Source organism: Danaus plexippus, chromosome 27 (genome assembly GCF_018135715.1).
Source record: "Danaus plexippus chromosome 27, MEX_DaPlex, whole genome shotgun sequence".
NCBI classification, from domain to species: domain Eukaryota; kingdom Metazoa; phylum Arthropoda; class Insecta; order Lepidoptera; family Nymphalidae; genus Danaus; species Danaus plexippus.
This window is the reverse complement of record NC_083555.1, coordinates 4,842,188-4,865,009: the sequence shown is the minus strand read 5'-3', so window position 1 is coordinate 4,865,009 and position 22,822 is coordinate 4,842,188. Positions and strand designations below refer to the sequence as shown.

Below are 22,822 nucleotides of genomic sequence, written 5' to 3'. Positions count from 1 at the left end.
TTTTAGGCTTAAAGGTATTGATAGAGAAGCAGAGAGAAAAAGTGGGAGAAAGACATCGATAGAAAATGTCTATGTCTTTTTTACAAAAAAATTGGTTGGAATTGCTTAAATTATTCAATATAATCAATAAAAATATTCCTTTTAATAAATTTTTTTGAATGTAACGTTACTTTGATGTTCCTCGTACACAAGTAATTAACTAAATTGAACCGAATCCGAGCATTAATTACACGAAATAAGTTAACTTAGAATATTTTACATTACTGAGGAATTTGTTACTTAAGACACTTCGAAGATCACTTGGTATGGAAGAGACACTGACAATTATATTAGTAGCTCTTTATGAATAAGAAAATGTAAAGCTTTTATATTTTTGGAGCTTGAACGAAGCAGACTTTACTATACTATAGATATATAGCTTTTATGAGAAATCTTATTGTATGTTTGTTTGTTGTTAACATTCATAGAACAAACTGTTTAAATGTTAACTTACAATTAATATGAGGTTAAAAAAATAGATAAAGAGATTACTGTCACATAAAGAAAACAGTTTCTCTGGAAAATAAAGTACGACATTTAAAATAACATTATATTTACTGGTTATGACGAGCAGAAAAAGTATTCTGTTGAGAAATTTCATCCGAGCAACTCCATGTGATGGGACTAGTTAATTAAAATAATATTTTATTCATTGCCTTGAGAAGTAATATTTCCATCGCTTGTATGTCTTCGATCACAAAATATCAAAGTGTTGAAATTATTTCATTAATCATTCCATATTTATCTTAACACGACTTCTTGATTACTTTGTTGTTACTCAGTTTATTTTCAATTTTGATGTTGACTTATTTGGAAGTTTTCTTACCACTTTCCGTTTTCTTTAATCACTGAGGGAAGGTGGATTCAAATTTGATATAACTATACATTAAGGATAACAGTTTAATAATGACTAAGTACTTATTAAGGACCACGGTCTGGAGACAATTTAATTTTTGATGCATTTTGAACCAAATAGACTGAAGATTGCTTTAAATTATGTAATTTTTTTATACCATATGTATTCTTAAAATAGTTACATAAAATAAGAAATATTCTTTGTTTGGAACTTTAAAGAAATCTCATTACGCCAACAGTTTCAACCGTCTGAGTCTAATAGTGAAAGATGTAACGATGGCCATACAAACAGATATCAATATATTGAAAAAATTAGTAACAATACAAATGATTACAGTAATTTATATTTTAAATTAATTATTATTATTTTTATCAAAAACTTAATAACCAATAGCACGTAAACGACTACATCAGACGATGTGATAATAATCATGATTTAAATTTAAATTAATATTTATTTATTCAGTCTTTACATTTCGCTTCCCCTCGTCTCTTCAGATATAATTTATATTTAGGTTGTAACACTCATTAATTATTCCTAAGGCTACGTGGAATTTTTAAACACGGAAAAGGTAGTGTCCATTAATTTAACTTGACGAAAATATATAAATTAGATACTAGAGTGATAGATCAATATAACAACACGCTGTATAAGACGAAGGTAGATTGAAACTCATTGATTAACACAATAAACCGATTCAATAAATGATTGAAGCTATTTCAAGGACTTAAGGTTAGAAATGACCGCTTCGGATCAAGCTTAGTTGGTTTTGAACCTGTATTTTGCATCAGTTATGTTTATAACGAGTATTCAAACGTAATGACGGTAACACATAAGATAAATAACTCAAAGTAGCGCAAAAATCTTTCTTTTCATGAGTTTGTTCATAAAAATATCTAGTAAGTCTACAATGTTCTATAAATTAGGCAAAAATAGTAATAGAATTCAAAATATGCAGCCAATATTGAAAATGAGTACTGTATTACAAATAAAATATGACATTTGGTAATATGTTAATGTTAACAAAGTTAATAATGTGTTGTAACAGATACAGAGTTTGTTAAGTAAACATTGCATTTGCGTCCAGAATACGGAGCACGCCAACTTACTAAATATTCTGACTACATTCGCGGTTCCTGCTAATCGTTTACTTTTTAACTTGTTAGTTAAAGTTAATGAAGTCAATTATTTATTTTGTATTTCAGTAACGTTTTCTGGTAGAGTATTTTTGTTTGTACAAAGAATTCACGATTCTTTTGTTAGGTATATTCTAAGAATGTTTATATTAGTTTAACAATTGTAATTTTTTTAATTTCATTTATTGATTTAACTAAAATTATTGTTAAATGAGAAACACTGTCTCAATTTTGAAACACACAGATATATATATATATATGTATGCGGGTGTGTGTGTATAATATATAGTAACAGCATTAGCTATAATATTTTTAATAATAAAAAATAATTTCTTATATTTTGAGAAAAAAACATAAATAATTGCTAAAGGATTTGAAAACATTTAAAATTTTTATTAGCAGCTTTAAACAAATATATGAAATTAAATGAAACACATCGGCACCACTGCCGCTCTGAGGAGATCGATGCTCTGATTCTGTTCAGTCAATGTTCTATTAGTTTTACTAAAGTCTAAGTTACAAATGTATTAATACATAAACATAAATATATGTGTGTGTGTGTAAGGGTAGTATAGCCACAATTATGGGTAGTATGATATAGTATGTCACGTTCTACGTATAATACCCGCACACCTGACGTATTCGGTTTTCGATATTAACGTGTGGTACAAGCGATGAGAGACAGAGGTGACCTGTTTAAATATGTATTCAAGTATATCCTATCCCACATGAGTTATCAGTGCATTGCGATCGTAATACGTATTACGAATGAGTGCCATAATTATAAATTTTATATATTATGATATTTTTTTCTAACGGTTTTCGTATAATTTATCGAATAGTTAAAAAAAAAGTTTATTTTTTATTATAATCCTCTGTCTTACAACACTCAGTCACCGCAAGGCGAATTAATATCAACGTTTCTGCCGACTCGTCATTCCGATACATCCTTCACGTTCAGAAAATGTTCGTTTTTTACCAAATATCACGTTTTACCTCACAATGGACTTTGTTTGATGGATATTTGTCGACCGTATTGTGTCTATTTTTCGGAGTTCCGCAAACCATCTATGGTTCGGTTTGTCGGTACTTGGATGTTTGCTTCTGTAGAGAATAAAACGCAGGAAATGCATGTTTGTCTGTTGCATTGAGAATTCCGTATAAAACATCAGAGTTGACGTTCTCCGTAACAACTGCTAGTTATGTTTCCTATCTGACTTTGACTTTAGCGACTTCAAGGTTCTGGTGTTGCTACTTCATGAATAGTTTAACGAAAGACAATAAAATCGTTAAATCTACTTTACAAAAATTATTTAAATTTATACTATACGATTTCAGAGATGTGAAAAATGAAAGTTCAGATAGAATTTCGTTTTTCCTTTTATTCTTACTAGATAACTTTAATTCAGAAAGTTTCTATGAGTATTACAATTATTCTACCGTCAATGAAAACTAATAAATTTATATCAATTTCTTTTGATATATTCTTGTATACACACCTCAAGCCTAGCGTTATAGTTCAATAAAACTTATATAAAAAAAATTATCATCGTCTTACACAATCGGATAAGAAACATTTAAATATTTTTATTAGATTATTCTAATTAAATAAATATTATAATTTAAAGCTGAAATTATTTTTTTAAGGTAACCGTAGATATGCAATCAAATAAACAGGGAACCGTATTTCGACATGAATTTCTGTCTTTATTATTGTCATATTTATTTAGTTTTTATGCTGTCCATAACTTTATTGAAGTTAACTATAGTTTACAAAATATCATTATTAAAGTATATATTTTAATAAGTTACATTGTATATATATTTCTGTTTCTCTTGTATATCATCGCAGTGTCTTTTATTCAAAGCGATGATTCTAGAATCTCGACTGGAAGACGAAAATAGCCCGAGCTTGGCAACAGATCTATTTATGACTAGCCGCGTTCCTGTATGAATATTGATCTAATCTCATGTCTTATTGTACTGTAAAAAACCTCAATACTATCGGTCTAAATCTTGTTGTTTTATTGTGTTATTACATCAGATTATTGCTGGTTTTAAAAAATCGTTTACCGATTTATTATTGTCTAAATATAATTTTGCTTATAAAATATAATATTATGTATTTTTGTTTCAGATCGGGAATTGCAACATGATATAAAGTTTAGTGCGTCTTAGTGTAGTGTAACTGTGTAGTGTTCACATAATAATGGCGCTGATTATTCTTATCTTCCTTATTGCTGTTGGCGGACATTCTGTATCTGCAGATAGAGGTATGTTAATTAACATTAATATTTATAATTTTTTTATATTTTTTCTATTTTTTAATATTCAGTCATACATCGCTTCATAAAATTTCATATTAATTATTTTATTTTAAATACAACGAAACGTGTTCATAAAATACAATGACTAATGATTGCCTTGAGCCATACGCGAATTCAACGGAAGCTTGGAATACGAAATAAAATATTTAAAAAAATTATAATTACGGACCAACATTTTTGTTAGAACGTAAAGTCCATATAGAATAAAGGAGCGTTTACATTTCGAATACAAAAGGTAAATCGGAGAGAAAACTTTATCTATCAATTAAAACCAGAGCTTACTTTTTAGGAAGAGCGTTAATGTAAGAAGATAATATAATTAACAAGCTATGCCAAACGTGCGTCCTAGCTATTTATAAAATAGCGAATTAATTCGTTTGCGATTTTTTTATTTCTTACCAAACGACATACGTCAATTGAGAACACGTAATGATTCTGGTGTGGATGATATTAAAAATATTCTTTCGTTATTGTTGATATTAAATTTCATGCGAACAAATATATCTCGAATCAGTCATAATACATTTATCGTTAGTATTTGTTAATGTTCGATAGTTCGATAGTTTTTCCTCTTTCCTCACATAAAGGACAACCGTATCGCGATGTGCTGGTTTCTATTTAACCAATAATTCTTAAACCGACCAATAAAGGTCAGTTTAAATAAGGGAACGCTCAACTGAACCGCCGTATCATAATAGGTCAGATCAATCAATTCTTTTGTTGCTTTATAACATAATGGATAAGTTATTGTTGTTTATTTTGTTTCTTTTGTAGCCAAATATAAATGTTTAAGTAATCTTTTTTGTATAGTTTTTTGTGTATTATATTATCAATACCTCTTTTATTAGTTTCCCATTGCAATGGTATCCTTGATGTGCTGTGATCAGTGATAGACATTACACTAAAGATTGCTCTTTTTTTGCTGTATTTATGGAGGTCTTAATATTTTTTTATTTCTTTGATGATCATAAAAAATACGATTGATTAAAAATTTATAGCACATCAAAGAATGCGAAGATATTATCTGTATGTAAGGATAATATAAAATTTGAATATTTTCGACCCTCGTTTGTATATTATAGACATAACTTTCAGACCGTCGTGGACAGCTTAATGGCTTTAAAGTTTTTAACTAACAATGGGATAACTTTAAGTCTTGACATCTTGTTAAAGCTATTTATCGTAGATTTTTCTGTTTTTTTTAACCTCGTGACTTCGGTTTATTGAATACCCATTAAACGTTTTGTTACCAAACGACATCTTGCTAATGACTTCTCTTAAACGATATATTGTGAAATTTAATATATTGCTTTACTATATATTTAATAAATTGTGATAGTATTTAGGTAAAACTCAAATATATTTAAGCAGTTGCAAAATTATGTGTTACTATAGTTAATACTACTATAGTTAAAATTACCAAGTTAAAATTAAGAGTAAAAATCTGTATAGTTTAATGTTGGTAAAATAAATATACTAATTTAATAAAATTTAAGACTTCAGTGAAGACTTTTTAAATTTGAATGTTTTGAATATATATGTATGTATGTAATTTTATTGATTACATTTTTTGTTAGGCTAATTTGGATAAGTTTTAACAACCGAACCATCGACTACACCTCAATCTAACTTCTTTAACAATTCGACATATTGAACAAACTATAATTTCCCTTATTTAAAAGTCCAGGCTAATAGATTAATTTTATTTTAAAACAATTTACAGTTTGAAGAATAATGTATAAGTCACTTTAACGGCTCAATATGACAATAGCAGAAACTCCATAGTAGCGACCCTCTTCCTCGTAATACTCAAGCAACAGATTCAATTAATTTTTTACATCGGGATATCGGAGGGCTAGGAAATGACAGGCAATTTGGTCGGAAATCTCTTTAATAACTCAGCGAGCAACCTGAGGGCAAGTGATAGTACGAATTTAAAAAACTTCATGACATTTATGTTATAAATTCATTATATGTGACAGTCATTGATTCAATTATACAATACGTTAGTTATTCGACATTTTTTTTCGTTTCGTTTCTGAAGGCTGCGTCAATGAGGTACAGTCAGTTGATATGAAAGTAACTTTGTGATTTTTTTTTGTTTAGAACCCATTTTAAAAATATATACCGATATGTGATGTTTGACAAAAATTTTGACGCCATTACTAATAAGACTGGAATGAATTAAGTTTTTGTGGATTCAAGAGATTAAAGATGTAAATTTATTTAATGTAAAAACATTATTACACGTTTAACGTAAATAACAATATTAAAATATGATATGTGATAGCCGTAATGGAATAGTTTTCTCTGATATCTGTGGCACATATCATTAGTAATTTCACTTTAATTGGAAACTAATTACTAAAATATAACCATTATATTATTTGGAATTGACTAAAATATAATTGAAGCGAGAAATGTATGAATGAAAACTTATATTGTAATAAACGTTATTACGAGTTAAATAAATGAACTCAAAAATAATGGCAAATAATGATCGTGTGTGGACTATTTTCTTAATAGACCAATAATATTTATATAACGTAATTTTGATATTGTTTTTTTTTTACTTCTCTAAATATAATAAGGAGTGTCAGATCTGATAGCTCCAACAGACGTGAATCACAATGTCTGAAGTCGATAAACGATTCACATGAAATTAAATCATCCACAGCTCCCGAGATGACGAGTGGCTGCAAATAATTTGAAATATATTCGCGTTAATGTTAAATTTCACAAATTTAATACAGCTCAGGTCAAATGCAATTTGCGGAATGAGTTCCCAATTCAGCATCTCGATTTCCGTATATTAATGTAATGGCTGTCATATAAGCAATTTGGTTTATTTTTTTTTTTTTTTTTTTGCATAACAATCAGTGCTCTGTGTATGTTTTGTATAAAAACTAGTCCGTACTTGTTTCGGTATGAGTTTAATATAATTATATGCTATTTCATATGTTACCAACTAAATATTAATTGGAGTTTATCCTATTACATATAACTATAGTATTTTTACACCAGCACATTTTGATAGTGAAGTGAGAGGCTGGTTCGTGGAGAGGTGTTTTAAACGCTCTCCTGATAGATGGAGTGATTTCATTGAAGTGGCCCTGTAATTGGATCAGAACAAGCGAATATTAGGCTTGCTGGAGAATATTTAAGTTGGAAACAGAATTCTGTTATAACAATCTCATATCATTATGACAAAAATTTATGTACAAGATATTATTTAAGGACATCTGTTTGAGTCCTACTTTTTTGTTATTAACATGCTCGGCATTTCGAAAGTTTTTAATAGTCTATATTGCTTATATATATTTATTTATAATTTTATATGTGTATTATCAATAAAATGTCGTAATGTCTTCTCATTAAAAATGCAGACTTATAAATAACTTTCACCTAGATAACTTATATATTACTTGCCATAAATGGTGGTTATTGGAATGAATGGGTCATACAGAAACAAGCGATCGTTGACTTTGAACGTGCAAGGGCAGAAATTAGAAATTGGGTCAAAGCAAATTAATAGAAAAACGTTGTTTACTTTTCGATAGCTCCAGAGCGTGTTTAGAATAACGAAATAACGTTATTTTTCTCAGATGCAAATGAAGATTAGACTCTCGACAGACTTAATGAAGTCGGTTGACTTAATGAACGAATTTATTGAGTAGCTAGAAATGAGTTTTGGTTAAAATGTAACCTATTATACACTGTGGTTCAGCTTATAACAGGTTTAAGTTAACATTAGAGTGGTCAACAATGCTATGTTAAAGAAATAATTAAAATATTTTACAAGTACTGTAAGTTGAGAGCGAAGTTACGTAGTTTATGAAACTAGATTCTTTGGAAAACTTAAATGATATTGCTTCGATAGAAATAATTTCTTTTGAAATGACAGTAACCATGTATAGCTTCACAGTTTAGTTTATGACGTAGGACATATAAATGTATACAATTTTTGGTTCAATTAATACATTTTTTCCTTAAAATATATTTATGTGAATATTTAATAGTTTTGCCAAAAATAAAATTAGTATTGAAATATTTATATACTTTTCACGGGGTCATTAATTATTTATATTTCAAATTTATAATTAGCATAGAAATATGAATAGTCACGTATTATAAATGAACTACTCATTTTGAATAATCAATTTTAATATATAAAGATATTTGTTAAATTATTGACGAATAAATATTGATTATAGTTAGTCCTAAACATTCAGCGTCGAGACATTCTTATCAACAGTATTAATTCTGTATACGGGAAGCAAAAGATTTGTTGCAAATGTACATATTATGTATACAGGTTATATATTTATATTATGCATGAGAAGGACTTTTTACCTTTTATCTATAAATTTCTAGTGACTGAATTCTAAAATGTCAAAGCTTTTCCCGTGTCGGAGATCGCGTTAAAGTCCTAAATTACCAGACTCTGTCTCCGTTAGTGTAACTTGAAATTTATTGCTCTCAGGATTTTACATAATGAGAACCGTAAGAAGATAGTTAACGCTTAATCTGCCCGTAAAGTTATTACGACATCATCGCAGAGAGGTTTCATTTCGGGCCTATATCATATTATTTTGGCTTTCATAAATTGTGAAATTCGCATGGTTGGATTTAAAAATTTATAAATTACCAAAACGTACCTCTAAGTACAGTTCTCGGAGACTACGTATATAATGAAAATCGCATGTGACTGTAAAATATGAAAGCGATCGTGCACTCGAATATACTAATGTTTTGAAAGTAGTTGAAAATTGTTGTGGATCTTAATTAGAAATTCAAATCGTGTTTCGTAACTACTGAAATTAGTTGTACGTTTCATGGTTCCCAAGAGATTTTATGTTATGATTATTCGTTTTAGAAATAATTTGCATGTTAATTATTGTAACACTAGCCAGGACCCGCCGCTCCGCCTCAATATTCGTAATAGGAATATTGTGGCTGAAATATAGATCTATTATTTTTAATTATTAAGCACTACTTCCGTAAAGTTTCAGAAAAAGTAAGAATTGATATTGTTAACTATAAAAAATCTAGTCTCATATCGATTTTAATTCACACCTCATCATATCAGGATGTTGAAAAAGACAATTTCATTTATGTTTACCAACAGAAATTAAACTTCTAGACTTACGGATGATAAAGTTCGAACTGCGCTTTTTTTCTCTATCCCGATAATAGTTAACTTCTATCAAAGGATTTTTAAAGCAAGTCACAGCTTTTCACTAAATTTTAACCGTCTAAAGTACTGATTTACAAACTCTGAGTTATTTATATGCACCGGTTGGCGAAACATATGCAACATACGTTATTATGCAATGTATTCTGGGCTACTGTTTACGCGGGCCTTTCAAGGAGAAATTTGAAAATAACCGCGCTATGAAGCTTAGTGAGTAGAACGCTGATGTCAAATTTATAAGAATATTTTGAATTAAATCGACAAATACGACGTTGAATTTTAAACAACATGAATGAATATAAAAAGGAAACGAACAATAAAGCAATCCTGTAGTCTGTTTAAGTCAAATTTGCAATACCTTGCTCATGTCAGGCGCCCTCGAATGCTCCAACTAGTCCCGGAGCGTAAGTAAATCACCCTGACACTAGTGTGACCTCAATTTATAAGACAGTTAGGACAACTTTACGACGGTGCTCTGCGAATTTTACATCTTCACCTGATTTACTGTTTTGCTTTGTTTGATTTAGATCTGTTTCTACCGCCTCGAAATGGATGCCCTAATGAATGATTGGTGATTTAAATGAATCGTTGTAACTTCTCTCAAGAATGCTTGAACGATTTCATCTACCAGTTAACGACAATGGCGTTGTATTAAAAATAATAAGAGTAAAAAAATTATAAACCGGAGACTGACTCCATCACAAACAACTTTGAGATTATAAAAAATAAAAACAAATACTTCCTAAGTTATTTTCACGAGCAGAGTTTCGGTAAATTAGACACTAAGATTTATCGATATACAGATTGACAGAAGGTAACTTTAATCAACCTAATTCACCCACTTTGGGGACATTGTCGCCGCAGGTCCTTTAGACACATTTTAATTAATTAACGTACTTCCTGTAAGATTGAAGGCCCGACAACAGCTCGGCAAAGTTTTAAACATATTGGATGAATGGGATAATATCTAAAATGATTACTTGCGGGTCGAAAGATTTATTAAAATTACTTAAAATTTTTGTTCTAGAAAGTTAGTACTAAAATAATATTCATTTAAATGATTAATGACGGCCTTGGATGAAATGCTGTTAGTTTTATAAGTCACGAACATGGCGTTACCGAAGTCGTAGCAAAACATTTTTTTTAATTTTTTTTTTGAAAGTAAAGTTTCGATAAGAATGACGTCCGTTAAAACAGCGGAGATGACGCGTCTAGCAATTATATTAACACATCTCCGTCGAATACACATTCATAACATGTGTAAGCGAAATAAAATAAAACGATGTCGGTTTAATTTTTTAATTAATAAATATTATTCTTGATATTTTATGTACGTTTAAAATATTGTACAGATTATATTACCAGAAAGAAGCTTTTAAACCTTCACGTCAACCCAAAAAAAATATCATACATAACATAATTTTAAAATGTACGCCTGAAATGGAATATGTTCATAGTAAATTTGTGAGAGTTATTTTAGGAAATATTAGGAATTAGGAAATTTCTTCAGTCGAGAAGTTCCATGTGCATAACGTTAGCTCGGGTTCGGCTTGTCTTATAAGTTATTTTGTCATCAATCATATCTTAAAGATAAATAGACACAGACGTTTCAGTTTGCGCAAAATTAATATATAATATAATTGGGGAAATGATAGTTTAGAAAGTTTTGTTAAATAAGTTATGGAAATTATATGATGTATGTTTAGATTTAGATTTAGATGATCGGGACTTCCGTATGTACAATAACATTTGCCGCATTAATCTTACATCTGATCACTAAAATTCTAAGTATTATCTTTCCTAATACATTATTTCGTAGGTCAAAGTGTATTTAAAAGATTGTAAATTGTCTCAAAACTATAATACAATCGTTTATATTCGTTATTCTTGTTGTATAGCGACTGGCGGGAATCACATTATAAATTTTATATCAATTGAAAAACATATGTCTTTATTATAAACATTTATAATGAATATTAAAGCCTTCAGGTAATGTAACTGATATACATGTGTCAAAAAATTACAAAGAAGAAAAAAGATATACCAGAGGAACAGACGTTCTTTGTGTTTAATTTAAATTGAAAAGGATCGATTTTCAATTTATTGGGAAGAATATAATGAATGAAATAGAATTATTTTAATTAACAACAAATATATCAGAGCCATGCCTCGATAGTTCACTGAAAAATCACTTATTTTGTATAAATAATATTTAAAATAGAAGTTGTATATTTTATAACAGACACCTTCTAACTTCCCACTTAAATAGCCTTTTTCCATGTCGCCTAATAATTAAGGAACTGTGAGTGTTTGTTTGTAAAGGCATATAAGGATGAAAAAAAAAGATTTAAATGTACTTTATATTAATATATATATTTTAATTTGGTTCAACATATTTTATTTTATAAAGTATAAATTACCAACACGAAACAACTAATGCTTAAATACTATATAGTTGTTCAAGGATACTAAACGTGAATAAAACAGTTCCTTACCAATAGTGATTAAAGTGTTTAGGTAAGGTAAGACAATATATAAAGAATGTGAGCCGGACTTCATTCTTTAACTGATTATTATTATATATTTTTATATATATAATACGTACTTTTTCATTGCTATGTAAATTTCCATATAACAAAAGCTTAACCTACCTGGAAAAACATATATTATCCTTCCTTATTTCAATATAAAGAAGGAACGATGTTAACTTATTTACGACCTTGCTTGTCCCCTTTAATCTTAATATCGCGTTTCGTCAATAAGATGGCTGGGACCTAACTAAATAACATTACTCACGACATGAAATAACGTCTTCTCTATGATATAATTCTAACGTCGTAATTAGTGGAAGTGGTTCTTTTATAGCTTGTGTATTTAGAATCAGAATAATATAATATTTTCCTTCTATCTAATTTTCTTTGAACACACCGTCAATAGACTATGGAGTCTCTGACGAGGATATCGTTGATGAGAAATCATCTGACAAGACCGGGGACCTACAAATACATTTATATACATATGCAAACGTTTATAGATTAATTTACAATATTTCTTTGAAACTTATATCAATATGAAAGTTAAAGAAGTCTGGTTTTAAAGTTCAAAGAGTTTATGATCCAAATCTCGCTCTGTGTACAATCCGATTAATATAATTGCAGTCATCGCGCGCTTCAACTGACTCAGGACTGGAGTGTTATGTTTATCTTCAGCATGAACTATTCGTGTTTCGGAAATTAGTTTACATCCGTCATCCCCGCACGTCAAATCGTACCAAGTATACGAGTATAAAAAATATAAATACTTAATATTTAAAATACTACTTTTGAAAGATAACGTCAACCAGTAAAAGATATAGGTTATTTATCACACAAAGTTTGGGACTTATTTCTTTTCAAAGAAATGTTAAAAAATTCACCAAAAGTTTCACATCACTCCACATAATTGACTTACCGATGTGACGTGGCGTTGGAGCGTCACTTCCTCATATACTTTAGATACAACAAATATTATGTAGAAACTACGAAGATGTACATTGGAATATAGCTGGAATATTGTTGGGCTAAAATGAATGTTTTGTTAATTCAAATATCATTAATGTGCACCCAAAAATATAACAACGAAAGTGTATTTCGTTATTTATAGCTGTGGTTATAATACAGTAATTCAGTATAATGCCCATTTAAGCCTCACCTATTAAAATGTATAACGGTCGAAACAAAATAGCCTCGTTTATCAGCGATACTGTCCTGCAATGTTTTAACTAAATATTCATTAAGGGGAAACTGTATCTTGAATTAATAAAAACTAGGTTCGATAACCAGACAAGCGTTGTTGCAAACAAGATTAATGATTTATTTGACTATTATTCTAGTTAAATATCTTGAAGAAAAAAAAAGACTTTTTTAATAACTTTATTATAACACCCGTCTTTGCCTTTTGTGTTAATTTATAGTCAACGATGTCGTATATAAAATTAAAATGTACTTCAATAATTGTTCCATTTACACTTCGCTTTAAATCATTTAATAAATTGGCTATAATAATGTTGGCGTACATTCTAACAATACAGTGTGTATTCAAATCATTGGTCCCGCTGGCTTCCTAATAAACTCGAAGCTACCTCAAAATGTTCAATATTATAATAGCTTTACTGTCAAACACTTGGACAGGGCAGGGCTTTGTTTTGAAATTCTCAAACTGTAGTCATTTGTTACCAGTCTTTGTCTATTATATGAATTTTATAGAGACGGTTACATCATCTTTGTTATCATTCTGATAGAGTACTTTTTTCTCTACTTTATAAGTGATTTAAATACAGGGAATTTGATTTCATAAAAAAATAAATCTTTTTAAGTCAAAAAAAGATTTTTTGTCTACAAAACTTATGTATAAAACTAGAATATTTATGAATAATTACTTAAAACATTATCTTTCCTAACAGACAAAAATCCCAAGGGTCCTTTAAACCTTAGCTGAGTAAGGTAAATTAACGCTCCCAGAAATAATTTGGACGAATAAGTGCTCTTCTGAAAGAAATTAGCTGCTTTAAAGCGTTGTAATTGTGTGTAATTGTTTAATGGCTGCTATATTATATCCTTTAAAATTAAATTCACTGTAGTTATATTACTGTTTACGTTACTACGACCGAAACACTCGAGTACACACTTGTATTGCTATCTGCTTATTATTTAAAATGTAGGTAAAAGGAGTTATTTTTTTCTAAAATAACCAATTATTACTAAAAAATTATCTGATCGCAAAAACAGTATTGAATTTTTTCTCCGTATTTATTAAATGTTACAAAAGATTATAAGGTAGTAGATTATGAACTATTATCACGTAAAATTGTGAAGTAAAAGATGTTTGAATTACTTATCACCTAAGTATCTACTTTATGCATAGATAGGCATATGTAAATAATAATAAAATGGTATATTTAATTATATATAAATAAACAAATTGCATTAAACAGCCGTCAACAAACAACCAGACGATTGGATTGTGAACGCTAAAATAAATGGAATTGTTTTACTTAATAATAAATTAATTGGACGCAATTGTTTCTACCTAACAGTTGGAGTTTGTGTTTAATTAAAAGAGTTAATATTGGTTATCTATTTATAAGAAATTAATAATAAAAAGTGATTAAATGATAAAAATGGAGTCAGGTAGGGCATTTGTTTCACAAGGTTTTCACTCTATTTCGCTCCAGTAATACGTAGACATACAAATGTAGACTTGAGGCATTTCTCTAATTTAGGGATAAGACAGATCTTATATGACATTTAATTATAAAAATCTAATCTTTTTTGTGAGGTTGGAAATTATTATCATTTATTCTACATTAATGACGGTTTCAGCCGCAACAGATTCCTAGTATAATAGTTTTGTTTACAATGTTATTTCTAAAGACTTCAATGAATGCATTCAGTTCAAGAGAAACAACAAATAGCTTTGATGTAACAATCCATTACATTTTTTTCTATTAATATCAATTAGATTGTTTGTCAACAACGTCCAGGAAACCTAATTAAATTTAAAGTGTAAAAACATGTCGTAAGAAAGATATTCTAAAGACTTTGAATCAAAGTGCCCTAGAAGCGTTGAAAAGAACTTTGATTTATGAGATCCATTATAAGAATGACCAAAATAATGAAAAAATATTTATGATTTACGAATAAGATTTTATTTCCTTTTCTTTTGCTAAGATAAAGTATGTTTTATTACTGTGTTATAAAGTTAAAGAGAAAAATAAGCCAAATCTGTACCTTTGAATCCCACCATATGTCTATACTCAAAATATATAATTGTACATTGTGTCTTGATGATGAAGTCATAGTCGTTTGAGTTTTATCTAGGTTATAAAGCTATATACAGATTGACAGTCCAAGGTGCACATTTTCAAATATATTTTACTCTGAAAAAACTAAACCATTGTTAAATATAAAATTTTGATCAGACAGAGATTTGGTTTTTTGATAATTTCTTTATGGATCAATGTTAACTTTAGTCAGTTAAGATTTCATAAATAAAAATCGTGTAAAGGCTCCACTATCACTTTAAAAGTCATACGGACTCACATAGTCTTCGCAAACCTAATTACATCGAGATAAATGTCTCAGTATAAAAATTCCCTTCCGATCTCACGACTTGTTTATTTGATTAGATTTAATTAATTAAGATCATAATTGAGACTCATCATGACCTTAAAAATACTCTCCTCATGTTTCTTCACTTCACGTAATTGCTTTCGCTAATTAAGTATAAAGCTCACCACTGTCGACTCTATATCATTACTCATTTAATCTCAGTTCAGTGATGAATTTCCTCAGTCGTTTTTATATCAAAACCTAATTTTATGTAATAATTAAAATGAAAATATATATTTTTGTAATACAAATATTTTTAATTTAATAAGTAAAATAATATCGTATAAATGTGTACCGTTATTCTGTTAGTCGCTTAACTATAGAAACTTATTAAAAGCAGTTTTCCTCTATTCGTTTTAATTTAGAGTGTGTCCTCGTATAAATACCATTACGCGGTAGACAACACTTAATTCTAAGCAGACACAGTTCCAATCTATCCCTTCTCAATGAGCCCATCAATCTTGTCCAGAGCTTAGGCCTGTATAAATGCCCTATAGAAGGAAAAATTTGTATCTCTATGGCGTCGTATTAAGGGATAAAACGGTGTGATTTATTCGTTTCTGTTAAGATCTGGTGAGAAGCTTTCAATACTATGTCTTTTAAGATGTTATTGATACGACAATCGATTACTATAATGACTATCTTATATTTTTTAATATGATAAAATGAAAATTATTTTCTATGTAAAATCTTATTAAATTTCGTGGTGTGATTAATTTCGTTCCAGTGTCGGGGCGTGGCGACAGTCCACACATTTAGCCTTTAGAGTGAATTGCAGTACAAAGACATCTCGCTTATCATGCTTATGCAATTTATGTGATGGAAAGCATCATTTGGATGACACAGATTACAACGGATCCCCGAAACATGCTCACGTAGAGACGAATAAAAAGAAAAATAGGCAAATAAAAATATGAATTCGTTACATAATAAGCCATTACATTCTAACTCCGTTGAAAATAAACCTCGGAGACGCGAAAAAAATATTCATCACTTACCCCCGACCATAAAATAGAAAAGACATTAAATATTCCGAACATGCACTGACGGCTTCTCTTACACATATCTCTAGCAATAAAAATAATACGGTAATGTATATCAAGCGGAGGAATTTGTCCTTATATAATAGATACTTATCAGTACAGTAATTCTTACTAACCGCTCTACATACAGCCGTAAAAGAAAATCCATATAACATTTTTATACATTGAAGACTGGAGTCATAAAAATGACTTTAAGTGCGTTGTAAGCGAGCAATGTACGTAATAAAGTGGGAACATATCGATCTACATAAGCGTTATAGTAAAGGAAGGGGTGTCAGGAAATGCGTTCTGAACACGATAATGCCTCTTCATGTGGCGTGGGTTATAAATTGGATTGTACTCCACCGATTTCATTTATTATTTCACTTTTAACAAATATTGTTCCTTTGGTAATCACAACCAAACACTGATAATTACATCAAGTAAATTGTGTTTAAATTCTTTCAAAAATATTACAAGATACTCTTGAAAATTCAGAAACTTCCACAGTTACATTCGTCTTAGCCATGCAGGAGGGTCAAGAGAATTCGTAGGAATCAGCTAGTTGTTACATGATAAAGATATAAGATATAACGTTCAAATGGCAGAAAATCCTGTTGCTCGTTCGTCATCATTTATAATAAATACACGTCGGTGTGACAATTCCTCACATAAACACGTATTGTCAAGCTGTTCGCACGTCCGGCTCTAAACGTTATACGAATCCGCATTTACTTCTTATTCCACGTTATTAATTAGAAGATAGGTTTTATTTTGTATTAAATTTCATATTTTTAATTCATACTGTCCGATTCGATTTGAAGTTTGACTTCTTATATATTTGGGATGGCTTAAAAACTTTCACGTTCCACTGAATCCGAATGAATAGGCCGCTAAAGCAGCCGTGACGCCGAATTTTCCACTTGTCTTAACTCGAAAAGCTTCAACTAATGCCTGTCAGATAATAAATAAAGCGTTTTAGTATAGAATTAGTTAAATTGTTTTCTGAAAGACGCTTAATTCAGTACCAATTATTGTCGAAAAATGTCGGCGCACCGGATTACTTTCAAAACGACCGTTGGCTTTTGTTTCGCTCGTTTTATCAGATTACTCTCATCCAACAATTTGTAAATAAATATCATTGAAAAATATTAAAACGCCTAAATAAGAGTCAGCTACAGTAGATGAATTGAAACATTACTTTATAATGTGTACATACGAACATTTATTCGCATTTCATTACAATTTAGTTAAATTCATTTACATAAAATTTGGTCCAATTTATCTAACATTTAATATTGCCATCGTATTATTAGGTAGTACATTTATGTAATATGTTATTTATATTAATAGAAATGTCAGCATACCCTATTTTAAGTACAAAAAATCCGACCCCACTGTAAACTTAGCCCCGGCCTCCCCTAGAAGATTACGTGTTAGTCGATCAAATCAAATTGTCGCAGTCTGCTTCACCGGGACTCGAACCGGGGATCTGAATATTGTTCTTGTAATGCATTTAAGGGGACGTGTACTTGTTATCCTGTTCAATTTTATACGGATTAATTGTGAGGGATTCGTTTAACTATTTTAATTAGAACAAATATGATTTAGTATTTTTAATTATAAATACACTATGTCCCTCTTTGTTTTTTCAAATAGTACAGGTCTTATTTTTAAATGGAGCGATGATAACAAAAATTTTTTAAATTTAATATATATAAGAAATTAAAATCAAATATAATATAGGTATGCAAAATCTCCAGCAGCTAGGTACTTAATGTCATTACTTTTATGTGACTATTTCCTGTTCAAACGACAATGATTTAAGAAATAAAATGAATAGCACTTAAATACATCTCAGAACGATAACTTTCAATCCATTAACCGCTCTGATGATAACGTAATAAACAACAATGTATTGCAAGATTTGAACAAAGTTGCATATCAGCAGGAATTATTGAACGAGGGGTTCTGAATGTAAGGGGATCACGTACGAGGAGGCGATAAAAAGAAATACTATGTCTAAGTAACAGACGTTAAATATCAGCTGATATTCACTATTGTGAATTTGGAATGTTTGAAAAGACCCTTTTTATTACATAGTAATAATAGTTCCTGTAATAACTTACAGACGGAAGATAGGACAGCGTTTATCAGATCGGAATAGTTCTAGGTGTAAGACAATTTAGGCCAATGTAATATATACGTTAAAAGATAATTTAAAGTAGTCAAATGATCAACATATATAATAAATAAATTTAAATCTTTCTTTATCAATGTACATATATATTAAGGAGGAAAATTTTGGGAGTGAAAAACCGATTTTCGCCATTGTGTGTTCAGTGAATGAAATGAAACAAACAAAATCGAGTTTAAACCTAACGATATTAAATGAATCGCTGCCACAGTCATAAACCCGAGGGATAACGGAAAAAATACGTTACGACATTATCCACAGACAATCCTCTAAACAGTCGGAAGTGTTCGTACAATATAATACTATCTTTTTATGAAGACGTTGGTCAACTTCTGTTTTGTTTTAAATGTTTTTATAATTGAAACTGTAAGCTTTATGTTAAACAATTTTTAGGCGTTATCAAGTACTTTAGTCTAGGTGTTTTGAAGTTATTTATGGCTTAGTTTCCTTGATGTGAGTCATATATCAAGAACAAGAAACTACATTGTAACATTTTACTAACTCGAAGAGACGAGATACAAATGGGCGGGGAGATGTTAACTCTAATGTAAATGACTTAAACGTTTAAATCTTAAGATCTCGAGATGAATTTTATTAAGTTTCAAATTCATGTCAACATATGAGAGAGATATTTTCAAATAATGTAAGTGTGACTACTTAGACTTAATTAAGATTTTAATAAAATAATGAGCAATTTGTTTCAACTTACGCTGCTGTAAAAGATGTCCGCCAAAGGTTATTGTTTGACAATTGTGATGATTGCAGCAATTTATCAATAACGGCGTAATAATTTGACGATCGATTTGAAAGTCTCAATTAATTTGTAACATCTTTATCAGGATCAAGGGAGCGCGTCATTTGGATTTATGGCGAGGGTTCCTCTGGGCGTTTATGTTTATGTCAGAACTTTTTTTTTGGATACTGTGAGAAAACAGTGTGTCCTTCTTTAAGATTAATAGGAATTTATTAGAGCTTACTTCTTTCGAAGTCACGGTGATGTGAAATCATTTAATGAGTTTAATGTTTCGCCTTTTTTGTTTGAGTTAAAATATAATTATATTGTTTTATCTGAAGTATTAGGTGGTGTTGGTGGCATAAGGAATTATTTATGATAGTAAGAAACGCTGCGTAGAGATCAATTGTATTGGCGACTGTTCAAAAATGGCTAAATCAATGGATTATTTTACTATTGAAATAAAAATTCAATTTGGATATGATCGATGTTTTGGGTAAAATAATATTTAAGTGGTTTGTGTAGGATCACAAACGAACATTGAGACAAACATTGAATCAAAAACTGTGATGGAAATAACAAAGGTACGTTTTAACGTGAAATCTTTCATTATTTTAGCAAATCTGTAACAAATTACTTGATAAGACCAGCAAACAAAGTGCCCAACTCAAACACGACTTCAAGTTGAATCGTCTCAGAAATTATTTACTCAAAACTTTTTTACCAGTCGTACTGGCATTCAGAATAAATGTATAGTTTTTTTGTCCAGCCTCGAAGCAAATTTAAGTTTTTAATAAGTTTAATAAAAAATGAGAAAATAAACGTTTTAAGTTTGAACCGCGGTTTCCTTGCATGATACCGATCAGAAACTTGCGCCACGAATGTTTAAATTTATCGCTAAACCGATTTGACAGATTTCGATATATATTTATCTTACAAAACACGCTTTTAAAGTATACATCAATAATAAAACACTCGAGGTAATTCCGATAAACCTTGCTTTATTTGAAGTGAATTGAAGGTTTCTATACCACGTAAACTGGAAGTACTCCTCCACTTCCATAATTTTCTATAAAATACGTCATTGACTTGACAAAATATTTTTAGATTCGAGTGTTATAAAGAAATAATGTTAAAATCTGTATGATAAAATATTTTCAACTAAGTAATCGTAAGTCTATAAAATTGGGTAATATTACCAAAAAACTTGCCAAAAATCAAGACTTGGATAATTTTATAAAATTATACAATAAATTGACTGTATAATGTATACGTCTTAAAATTCATAACAGCTGAATTAGAGTTACTTCCATATTATATACTACAACCGGCATGATCGTACAAATGACATAAAATATACATCAGTGAAACAATATCTATGTATATATATAAAATGGGGAATTAAAGCTTAAAATACGTTTAACAAGATTAAATAAGTAGTTGGGGTATGAAGGGTGATATTAATGTGAGCCGAGATGAATCATTGCTGAAGATAAGGTGACGTCAGCAGCTTTTTATGGGGGTTCTTTATAGGGGATAATGTATTTTGTTTTATTACGTCTCTATGTTCACAGACGTATTAGGGGCATCTATAAAATTATGTTTACCACGTGTAAATATATGTGATGAAGTAACGTCTAAATTTGTTTATCTCCAATTAAATGAAATATGAATTTAAGAACGTAAATTAATACCTTATTGCTTGTTAGTGATTTTAAAAAGGTTTACTGTTTTGTTTAAATATTTTAAAATATTAGATTTGATTACATGACAGTTGTTGGGAGGTTTAGTAGAAAAGATTGGATTAACTAATATTTAATAAACCATCGATTTACTTTCACATATAGATAATAAATATGTACCTGTGAAACGTGATGAAATTTTTGAGTCCCGATACATATTTTTGCAAAATGAAATTGAAATTAAACTTTAATTTTTTAAACCAGCCTTATTGTGGAGTTTGAACAATTTCAGCTGACAATAATAAAGTCAGAAGAAAATCAACACGAAAAATAGTAAATATATCGAATTACTTGAGAGCCTGAATGTCGGCCTTTGTCTAGAGACGTGACCTAATTTACAAGAAACAACCTATTTTTCCTTCAACTAAATTACTTAACGCATTCTCAAGCGAAAAACACTCTAAATGCCGAAGATATAAAGTTTAAGCGATACGCAAATAAAATTTGGAGAACTTGATTGGATACGACGCACCGAACCCCGATTGGGGTTTTAGAATTTGAACTTTATTGTTATTATTATAAAGATTGATTCAATAGCAAGAAAATTGTTGTACATTCTCCTCATCGCCCTGCAATAATAAATTTGAGTAACACAAACGAATTGCGGCCTTATTAGATAAACTTTAAAGGCGTTAGCGTCAGCATTGTGTAGTGTTGAATTAGATCCGTCGAGGGCGCTTGGTTTCAATCATTCGCGGGATAAAATTCGGGATATCTTTCCGATATCTATCCGTTTCCTTGATTCCGAGACATTGACGTAGGTCATTCTATTTTACGGTTCTTTTACATTATCTCGGAATAAGTAATGTTCCTCGTTCGATCTCCTGATGCAAATCAGATGCCTTATATCTTCTCGCCTGTTCCGAGTCTTATTTCAGACAATTTGAGTCTCTTTATGTGAACGTTGCCGTTCAACATTATTGGACACGGACCTCAATTACCCGGGCAGTATATTCTAGGATTATATCCAGAAATTAGCGGAATAATGTTGAATGCAGGATATAACTCTAAATTCGATTTACTATTACCAAAATTGGTATTACGCCTTCAGCTCCCGAATATTAAGAGGATAATAAAAGCTCACCACACGCGGCGTCGAGTCACGTTTACTGGCGATGTCTAAATTTTAGCGAAGAACTGATATATTGTTAGCACGTGGGAGCCGTTCAGTCGTATTGGTTTTTTTATGGAGTAATGATAGCTGCGATTGCACTCATGAATGAATTGTAAATGCCTCTATTTCATTGCTTTGGATGGATTCCAGTTCGTGTATTAGAACGAATAGCTACGAATATGAAATTTATTACGAAGATTTTGCAATTGGAAATTAATATTTGAGTAAGTGCAATGGTCGTGCGGATTTATGAATGAATATTAGAAAGGAAGTCAAAGTTATGTTTTAATAATGATGAGTTTAATGTGGTAAA

The 22,822-nt window shown here is 29.9% G+C and overlaps 1 protein-coding gene across 4 annotated transcripts in view; it reads left to right on the top strand.

Moving 5' to 3' along the window:
* LOC116775581 (hemicentin-1) overlaps window positions 1-22,822 on the top strand; it is a 249,666-nt gene that overhangs the window by 15,961 nt on the left and 210,883 nt on the right. For all 4 annotated transcript variants that reach the window (XM_061525171.1, XM_061525172.1, XM_061525173.1 and 1 more), the window contains exon 2: window positions 4,169-4,304. In XM_061525171.1, coding sequence (XP_061381155.1) covers window positions 4,241-4,304 — 64 coding nt within the window. In that variant the 5' untranslated portion in view covers window positions 4,169-4,240. The remainder of the gene's footprint in view (window positions 1-4,168; window positions 4,305-22,822) is intronic.